The following is a 10,748-nucleotide window of genomic DNA, read 5'->3' as shown; positions in this document are numbered from 1 at the left end:
GGGGGGGGGGGGGGTCTTATAAAACAACAGTGATAATCTCAAGGTAGAAGACAACAGATCCTGAGGTCCTTACAAGTTTGTGCAGTTATTTTCATTAGCTATTTCTTAACTTGCTCATCTCATATAACATTTAAATAGTTAGATTACTCCTAGACCTGCACATTATTAAGGGGAAAATATGTTTGTGACTCAGTTACCCATAATTTCTCCATACCAAAATTCAGATTGGTTTTGTTTTTCTATTTGAAAAAGATTCTACCAAAAACGGGTTAGAAAATATTTTGACCTTTATCTTACTTGGGTTGTAAAAGTAATTTCTGAGTTTTTCCTCATGATAAGATTTCCGACTTGGAGATACTTGGAGTGGAGATTTGGATTCAGAGCTATTTGTGTATTACAAGGGTAAACATAATCCTGATAAGCCATTTAGTTATATTTTTGGTTTGTGTATTGCAGACGCCCATCTTACTGACTCCGAGCCCCTTGCTCTCCAGTATTCATTTTTGGAGTACTCTCAGCCCTGTTGCTCCCCTAAGTCCAGCCAGGCTACAAGGTGCTAACACACTTTTCCAGGTAAATTACATAAAAGCTTGTCTTCTGTAACTGGGTGTGGTAAATGAAGAAAGAGGCAAAAAGGCAGTATCCACTCTTCAGTTAATCATTATAAAACTTCTACTTAATAAGTATTCCTTAGATTTATTTTTGACTTTCTAAGTGTTAATTTTCTGGCCAGCAAACAACTCAGATAAATATTCACGACAGTTTCCTTTTCATTGTTTACTATCCTATACATTTGAATTAGACCAAGAATTGTTTAAAACTGTAGTAGATTTTGAGCCTATCCAATTTTTTTTTGGTCATTTTAAATGCTAGAAATCCTCTTTTCTAAAAAAAGAAAATATATATATATATATATATATATATATATATATATATATTTTAGAGGGGTTTCCCCTTTTAACTGAGGATTTTAAAAAAATAGAGAAAACTCTTGAGAATAGTATATCAAATACTCCCATTTCCCCCCTCATTCAGAATTGATATTCATCAGCATTTTAAATATATATATTTTTTAAAATGAATATTGTATTACCTCTTAACCAAGATCTTAGGAAAGATCTCACAGCTTGCTTTATTTATTTATTTATTAAAACCCTGCAAGGCAGGTATTATTAATCTTTTTTTTTTAAGGTATTTATTTTTGTTTAATTTTGTCTGCGCTGGGTCTTCGTTACAGTACGTGGGCTCTTTGTTGTGGCGTGTGGGCTTCTCTGGTTGTGGCATGTGGTCTCTAGAGGGCACGGGCTCAGTAGTTGCAGCGCATGGGCTTCTCTCGAGTTAGGCTCTCTAGTTGTGGCGCACGGGCTTAGTTGCTCCGCGGCATGTGGGATCTTAGTTCCCCGACCAGGGATCGAACCCTCGTGCCCTGCACTGGAAGGTGGATTTTTAACCACTGGACCACCAGGGAAGTCCCGGTCTCACAGCTTTAAACCATTACTTTGCCCAGAACATCTAGACTTTATAACTTGTAGGCTTTCTTGTAGTTGATTCATTCACTTATTCAAGGGTGACTCCCTGGGAGATTTTCTTAGGTTTTGTAATTTAAATTTTCATTTGTTCTTTTGGAAATGGAATGGTGAGGGGGAAAAAAAGAAAGAAAATTAAAAATCTTACTACTTCTGCAATTTGTTTTTTGCAAAAACATAAATTATTGAATAGGGTGTTGAGAATTTTCCATATTTCATTTTACATTTCTCTTTGCCTCTCACAAACAGATAATTGAATTAAGAGAGAAAGTCATAGTGCTCGTGTAGCTTCAGCCTGGAATCTCCATATAAATTTGGTCTCAGAATACATGATGGGGAGCCCTTTTGTAGGATGAGCACCCTGCAACTATTTGCAGCAGTTAAGAGATGGGCATCTCCTCTGGACCTCTTTTTGATAGTCTGTGATTTGCTATACAATTGAATTATACTCTGTAGTGCATGCTGTCATTTACTGAACTTTCTAAAACCTTCATTTGAAGTCAAGTGTGAACCTGTGTACCTTAGCATCTGAGGGAAAGTATAGGTCTGTTCTTTCCATTCCGTCAAGGTACGCTGGAGGGTGTTAATATTTAACATGTAAGACAAACAATTTTTTAAAAGTTTTTGTGACATCATATTCTTCCATGATAAACAATTACTGCCTTTGTCCTGTGAGCCACTGCAGGTGGATGTCATGTTCTGCCTCAGGGAATATAATAGGGACAGAAAGTGAAATTAAGGGTTGCATAATAGGATGATAATGTGTTTTATTTTCTTTCTCAGTTTCCTTCTGTGCTGAACAGTCATGGGCCGTTCACTCTGTCTGGCCTGGATGGACCGTCCACCCCTGGCCCATTTTCCCCAGATCTACAGAAAACATAACCTATGCACTTGTGGGATGAGAGAACCAAGGAATAAAGAAACAGAAAGACACCCAACATGATTACATTTAAAGTGAGCAATTGATACATCACAATGCTGATAATAGACTATTGTGATTTCTGCCATTCTCCATTAAAAATGCTTTTTTAGGATTCCCTTTGAATAGGACTCAAGTTAGACTGTGTATAAAAATGCCTTAATTGGAGTCCAGACTCCACCTCCCTCTTTTTCTTTCTTTTTAAAAAATATTTTGAACTTTGTGTTAAAGAAATTTTTGGTGGGGTTTAGCAGCTGGCTATGCTTTGCAAGAGAATTAAGAACAAAGTTACTCCTCCTGCCTTATTGGGACCCTTTGGCCAGGAAAAAAATTATGCTTTGAGCATGTTATATAAAGAAATATTAGTTAAATGAAATTGGCCATTATCTTTAGGACTTTAATGTGCTCTGTTGAATACTGAGTTGTGCATAAGCAGCAGAGGAAAAAGAATCATTCCTATTCACACAAAGTAAGATTGGAGCAGGACTATTGGGTAGATTCTGTTTTGCTATGAACTATAACGTATGTAAGCAACTCCAGAAAAAGGCACCTTATTTACATTTATTCAGGGTGGATCTCTTAGCCATATGTGTGATCTTGTCTGAACCTGTCAGCAGAGCATGGAGCTAGCTAGTTTATTCCCACGTAGGGAGATTTTTAAACCGGGGACTTAAAACAGTATTTGGAACAACCAGTGAGAACATGGGACCCCATATCTGGCACAGAAATGTCATCTGCTCTCTAGGTGGTATGATTATACACCCACGGAATACAGTATGGTAAATGATGGCTTTTAGGGAGATGAACCTGGGGTTTGAAATTTTGAGGCATCTCTGAGTCAAAGATTCAATTGAATAACTTGAAACAACGTGTAGGGCTTTTCTCAGTTGGAAGGTACCGGCATGAAGGACCCTTTTCTCTGTTCATTTTATCCCATTTTCTACCGTATATTTGTCTTTAAATTTAAGGTTGTTAGAGGTTGTGATAGTTTTAACAATGTAATTAGGAAGATGAAAAGCAAAGTGAAGCCTCCAAATCTGTAGTGAAGTAAAGATATGCTTATTTCTTTGAGTTTTTTTTTTTTTTTATAAGGAAGGAGCAGAGTTCATTTGGCAATGCTCATACATAGGGATTGGATTATTCATATTAGTAGTGAAAAACTTAGGCCTTCATCTCTACCAAATTTATAAAATATTACCATATAGTAATCAGTGCCAGGTGCAGACAGATTTGTTGATCCCCTAAACTGATTTGATACCAACATCACAGTTGAGTCTTTTGAAAAACTTGGCTTTAAAGTCCAGGATCAGATGATATACTGCTACCACCACCACCACCCTGCCCATTAAACTAGTCTTTTAACCCTAGAAATAGTTCCTATAATTAACCACCTGAAGTAAATGGAATAAGGGAGTAGTAAGGACTTGAGGGCTCAAAGTGACACTGCTATAAACCAGCATCTTCCAGATACATAAAGTTCACTTTGTTTTTTATACAGTATGGAGAAACTCTAGCATAAGATGTCTATGCTTGTTCATTAGTAGCAGAAGGACAGTATTCAGGGAGCTGCCTTTATATTTGTAGTGTTGGAGACTGTTACTGGTTCATTTGTGGTTATCAGCTGAAAAGTTCTGTTCCTGAGATGTGCAATAGCAGTGTTGAAAGGTAGTGTTCAGTAGTGATGGGGAGCAGACATACTGGATTTTCTTCCCATATTGAATCATTTCGTTTGCATGCCTCTTTGGAATTAGACTGCTCAGCAGCACTTTGGACTAGTTTTTATTAGGTTAATTCACATTTTGTACATTAGATAAGTAAATATTGATGGCTTGATTTAACTAGATATTTTAAATTTTGAAAGCACAAAAGTATCTTATTTTGAGTCAAAGGAGAAGAGCCATTGGTTTGTTTTCATAGATAGTATCTTTGATAATTAACCGTCTCAGCACAGGGGTGCCTGGAACTAAGGGCACCATTAAAACTCAGTCAAAGCAACTTCCTAGGAACCAGTTTTAGTGAGTCCTCTGCCTATAAACCTCTCCCAGAAGTCTCTGAGAGCTGTGGGCCTTAGGAGGTTGATGATGATCTGCTTTCTCTTTGAGATCCACTATTTTGGGGAAGTTGGTGTGTGTGTTTGTGTGTATGTATGTGTTCACTTTTTTAAGTGAAATGAAACTGCAACCATAGTGCAAGTGTGTATGAGGCAGATCGTTCTATTTGTAAACTACCTCCTTCCTGGAAAAGTCTCTGTTTTGTATTTTTTTGAACATCCACAGTGTTCTTCTTAGCATCAAAAGGTGACATACCACTTAAGATCAGTATTCACTGGAGAGACTTATATTTGGTAGCGGTAGCTGGTATCCATCACTAGTCACTTTGCCAGGATGAATGCTGGTGGGCCAAAGGAGCCCAAGTTAAGATAGGGGAGCAGGTTTAGTGAGTTTTTGCGACTTCTGCTGTGATTAGCTTAACTTTTCATTTGCTCTGGCCGATATCTAGTCAGTTGTATGCTGTGAGATGTTTAACCACCAGGCTTGCTGAAGGGAAAAAAAAGCCCTTAAATTGTAGCATTTGCTGATTCCCACCATGTAAGTTACTCCCTCTGTGGCTGATTTTAAGCCACCACCTTGGAGTTGAGAAGAAGGGCGCACAGTTGGCTCAGAGCCACACACTCAGCCAGCGAACCACTGCATTTATTTCACCCTAGGGTGGATTTTCACATAATTTCTAAAATAATTTTTTCTTTTTGGCTTGTCACAGTGCTTTTGTGATATAATATTCCTCATGGCATATTTTATGTGTTCAAAGGTGGAAACTTCCATTGATTTTTTAAAAATTTATACATGATGGAAGAATCCAGAAACCCTCAAAAGGTCAGCCTTATGCTTCTTTGAGTTAAAATATAGGTTTAATTTTTCTACATCTTGGTGGTTAAAATACAGGTAACAGTAATTTTTTTCTTTAGATTTTGATGGGGAAAATAAGCCCATGAGCCTATAGTAAAAGGGTACTAGATTTTTTTTTTACACTGGATTTTTCTTACAATTCCTTAACGATTTACATACTATATTAGAGATCAAAAAAGGCAGCACTGACTGTTGAATCTATTTACATGGCACAATTTTTAGTTTTCTCCATACTGTGTGTCACGTAGGCTTGGAGGAGACAGTAAATCAGAGGCTTGGAATTCTGGAGCTGTAACTGCAGGCTGTTGATATTATCACTTCAATTCCATTCACACTTGGCATTGTGTGATGTCTAGTCTAATGACATCGTTTCACCCTGATCTCAGAACTTGTGTTATGATTCTAAAGTTCTCAAAGGGAGTTTTGTATGTTTCTAGTGAATTTATGCACGTGAGAGCCACTCACTGGCATTTCAGAAAAGCAGTCTCCAACCTTTTTGAACACACACCTTGATCAATAAAAGGCTTTGAACACAAATACCCTATTGCAAATTTATATGTATATATGTTGTTATATACTGCTATACTAAAGTCCTATATACACTATAAGACATAACACAAAACAGAAATTAAGGATGGCATAAAAATAAATCTTGAGTAGAAATTCTAATAGTTTTTTCCTGCATCCAGTAGATTGTCTTGTGCACCCCCCCCTGGAGGCATGTACTCTACTTTAAAGCCCCCTGACTCAGGGTTTGTTTGTCAGTCTAATCTTGAAAAATACAATGTGGAAGCTTTGGTTGTGATATATGGGGAAATCCTTTACATATTTGATTTGATTTTTATGTAAAATCTCCAGTAGAGATTAGGAATTTTTCAGCAGAGCTTGTCATCAACTTTCTGAAATTTCTTATTTCTTTTTCATGAGAAATTTCTTTTTCATATGTTGCCAAATAGCCCATTACCAAATGTTTTCCAGAGCTTCATGCTTATTATTTTTGACAGCCTGTTGTCTCTTTCCTTTTCATATTAGGTGTGACTTTATAATTTACTTTTATTTTACTAGCTGCTCTCAAACTTCTTTTGGCCTTATTAATGTTACATTTTACCAACAATTTCAGAATTATTTCAAGTTGCTTTATGTTAAAATACATAACAACCTCCATTTTCTTGCTGCATTGGTAAGTTTTTTAAATTATTATTTTTTTGGTAACATTTTGGCATCTGAACAAATAAATATTTTCTTGATGGGTCTGTTCTATCACTTCATTTATTGTATGTATTTTATTTACCCATGCCAGAAATCTAGAATTGTGCTGAGGTGCCATTCTTAGGTGTGTAAACAAGTATGGCGACAAGTGCAGGTCTCTGTGCAGAAGCCTGGAGCTCTGAGTGAAGGATCACAGCAACAGGAAAACTAGACTCTTCATGAAGTACATAGTCTGTGATCTGAGGGTGTGGCAGGATGGAATTGAGAAGTTAATTGTTCAATTCATAGTAGTGAAGTGGAGGCCAGCCATAATTATCTTGAGCAGGTACTCTGACCAGAGAATTAGTTTGATGGAAAGTGTTTGGTTAATTATCTTCTTGGTTTGGGGTCAACAATTAATCAACAAATAAACAGTTGTTACTGTTTTTAATGCTGCTGGCGTTGCCTGAAACAAGGTGCCCTGTTATTTCTCTGTGTCATCAGAATTCTGCTTACTGAAGTTGAAGTTTTAATCTTAGAATCTAGAATTCTTGTGGGTGGTGGTGTATTAAGCAAGAAAAGAAGGCGGTTTGATTTCATTTCTCGTACTTGGTGGAACCTGTTAGGATGAAAGTCATGTTTTCACCTGTAAACAGAGCAGAACTGAAAAGGTGAGTTATTGATGTAGTATAAATGTTCCATTTGAAGCTGCCAGTTTCTTCAAGCTACTTTTCTGAAAAATAAAATTGTGATAGATTGACAGCCTGCCAGAAAATAGCAATTTCTAGGGTGCTGCCATCCACACTTAGCTGTTGTGAAAATGGAAATCAGAGTGGTTTGTGTGAGAGGGGAAAGGTTGGCTCTAAGCTTTCTATAGAAACCAGGAAATTCAGGCTGTTGTTAACGTTTTAAATGAAACCTTTAACAAGAAAATTTATGAGGGATACAATCAAACATAGTAAGTCTCTTGAACTCTAATCTTTTGAGTATAATATAGATCAAGAAGGTTTATGCGGCTTAAGTTTTTATTGTAAAATATTTTGGGAAACTAGAGCATTTCTTTCCAAGTCATTCTGATTGGCTGAGTGCATATATGTGTGTGTATATATACTGATGTATTGACTGAGTATATGTTTGTGTGTATGTGTGTAAATAAATCTATTTTTCAGAGGGAACATATGGTCATCCTAGTCTAGGATGGTTCCTAGGCTATTTTATACTAAAACTTAAAAACAAAACTTGGCTGCACTTTGCAGTTGTCACTTTTTAAAAATTAATGCCTTGCACATTTGTTTTTTTAAATGCATAGAATCATAGGCCTTAAAAGACTAATTGCTTGTCTACTCTTTAGAAATACTGTACAGTGCTACATGTGACATACTCTAAGCAAAGTCATCTTAAACTGTTTTCTTATATTCATGTATTATTGAGCAAATAAGAATGTTCTAAAAATTTCTACATTTTTGTGTAAAATCCTTGTTACATTGGGTTCTAAGTTTCTCAGAGAGGAGGTTTATACTAGACGTAGTATTTCTAAAATACAGATTTAACCATGATTGATATAGTGGTGGAGGAATTCTGGCATTGTAGCTTATTCATCCTTTTGAACTGTACATAAAAAGCATTAGCAGAAAACTCAGAGTATCTTGGGCTGAATGGTCTTCTCAACTTTGCCTTGTTTCCCACCTCATAAGGGCCCGTTCTTGTTCTTGTCCCCTCCAAGGATTATGAGCCCTGCGAGGACAGGCCTGGGATCTTCTGGACAGGTTGGGGGTGGGGAGGTGCCCTGTGGCTGGGCCTGAGTTCTAGCCAGTCCATCATTCAAGTTTGCCTAGAGTTCAGGGGTGGGAATGCCATATACTGGTATGAAATCACTTGGCACTTTTTGGGACACCATTATTAGCACTGTTCTGTTTTTAATAACTGGAAGCACTTAATGATTATTTTGTTTAATTTCATCTTGAGGATATTGAGGGTCAGGGAAGTTAAGGTTTATTGCTTGCTTATGTTTTCTGGAACTTGACTATTTGGAGAAGGGATAAATGGATTACCCAATGAGCCATTCTAGGCTCTGTAAGGTATGCTGTTTTGGCTAGGATGCTTTAAAATAATTTACAAGCTTTTAATATTCTGCTTTGTAGAAATGTATGACTTTTAATGGTTTGCAGTTGGTAGATTATACTCAACTTTGTGAATTCGCCAACTTTAAGTTTCTTTTCTGTTTAATCATTGTTGCTTATTGTCTGTCAGGTAGGGGACACAGTCCTTTCTAAGACATTTCATACTTTTTGTTTTTGATGGCAGTATTACGAAGGGCCTTTAAGTGTACATTACATTCATTGCTTATGTGATAAAGTAGCATATTGTATGAACTTCCCTGTTCAGTATTAGTGAACTGAGATGCATATATGTAAAGGAAGAAATGAATGCAATTAATTTTTGATTACTTGAGGCCTATTTATTTGGTTTGGCCATTCGACCTTTTCTAGTCACAATCATATGTATTCCTTCACTTTTACCTTCTAGCAGTTTCATTTATCTTTGTGGGTAGGGAAGATTAAATATGAAACTCAGTCCAGTCATTTTGCTACTGGTTGGCTTTGGTTTGAGGCAAATAAAATTTTTGACTTAGTTTTTTAGAATTCTGCCCTTTACACTAGATAATCAAGTTGGCTTTAAAAAAAGTGTACAATTAATTTTGTCCTTTGAAGAACAAACTAATAATTTTCTGTGAGCCCTATTGGATCTTCAAGTATGGATAACATTTGAAAATTAAATACTGTTAACATTTTTGATTTTCGCCCACCCAATCTGTAAGTCAGAAAGAGAGCATATGTCTGCTGTGGTGTTAACACAGAGAGATGTATTCTTTTACCTCAGCGTCTTACTTTGGCCTCTGTAATAAGAACTTGTCAGGGTGCTTTTCTTAAACTCCAATTCATTCAGCTGAGAAGACAATTACTTCATTGTTTATTCTTCCCCTTGTTTATTTTATTGAAATCTCTCTCTAATAATATCTAGTATCCACTACTTTTGTATAAACAGAATACTTACATATAATGCCAGTGCACATCTACCCAAGACTGCATTATTGTTAAAGTCTCATTAACAACTTGTCTTGATTAATCTCAGTTTAATTTACATGAGGGAGACCTTTGAAGTATTAAAATCACTTTCTTTTCTTTTTCCTAAAAAAGCAATTCAAATGATGGTAACTGCTAACATTAAAGTCACATTAATTGCTGATGCAGCTGGAGAGAAACTGCCACATCTTCTAGCTAAGCAGTCTGACTCAACGTGTTGGGAAGCTAAGGGATGTTGTTTTAGGGTAATTAGTATGGCTGTAGCCGGAGCCTTCAGCTCTACATGTGTGTGGCAAAAACACTTCCCAGAGTTTAGGTTGGTGAGGAAGAATATGCGCTGGCACTTTGAGGGCTTTATAATATGCTGCTTTTAGGAGGGAAAAGTGTAGTTGATACTCAGTGCACCTCCAGACATAGTAAGGGGTTGCTCTGAATAACCAATCAGGTGATCTTTTTTTTCTATTGCTTCAAGTTTTATGCAAAAATAATTCTGTAATGATGATATGCATCTTTTTAGAAAGATGATACATTTTTAAAAACTATTTTATATAAGAACTGTCAGAGGAATCTGCTTTGTATAATGGCAAGCTGGCTTTAAGAAAGCACTGTATCAAATTTACTAAAGTCCAAAATTATATAGATATGTTAATAGATGTATGTGCAACTTGATATGGACAATTGTATTTTTTTAAATAAATATTTTTAACAAAATGACTTTCTGAATTATTTCCCTCCTCTCACATCTGTTGAGGTAGTCTTTGTGTATTATATTCCCGTCTATGCTAAATGTGGGTAAGGAAAGTTCCGCTTTCCCAAAGGTTATCATTAAAACCTGGCCTTCAACTATTTGATGTGTATCTACATTAAAATACTTAAAGCCTGTGTTGAGATAGGTAGTGAAAAGGGGAAACTGTAAAATGACTGTTGATATAAAAAGGAATTAAAAGAGTACTGACTGGCTAGAAAAATTATTTTCCTTGTGAAATCTTTTTATTTTACTTTTAAAATTTATTTACATTTTTTTAAAGTATTTAAATTTTAACCAGGTTCTTTTGTTTCAGTCCTTTGTAAGAAGCAGCTCTTGCTTATTTCTGCTCTAGGCACTGTTTCTTCACGTAGTTTTTGA

The 10,748-nt window shown here is 36.1% G+C and overlaps 1 protein-coding gene across 1 annotated transcript in view; it reads left to right on the top strand.

Moving 5' to 3' along the window:
• Positions 1 to 2,821, top strand: part of ELK4 (ETS transcription factor ELK4) — an 11,260-nt gene extending 8,439 nt beyond the window's left edge. The window contains exons 4-5 of the mRNA XM_007470688.1: positions 457 to 573; positions 2,310 to 2,821. Coding sequence (XP_007470750.1) covers positions 457 to 573; positions 2,310 to 2,408 — 216 coding nt within the window. The 3' untranslated portion in view covers positions 2,409 to 2,821. The remainder of the gene's footprint in view (positions 1 to 456; positions 574 to 2,309) is intronic.
• Positions 2,822 to 10,748: the final 7,927 nt, after the last annotated feature.

Source organism: Lipotes vexillifer, unplaced genomic scaffold, assembly GCF_000442215.2.
Source record: "Lipotes vexillifer unplaced genomic scaffold, Lipotes_vexillifer_v1.1 scaffold1122, whole genome shotgun sequence".
NCBI lineage: Eukaryota > Metazoa > Chordata > Mammalia > Artiodactyla > Lipotidae > Lipotes > Lipotes vexillifer.
The sequence above is the reverse complement of the archived record's forward strand: the minus strand, read 5'-3'. Positions and strand labels throughout refer to the sequence as shown.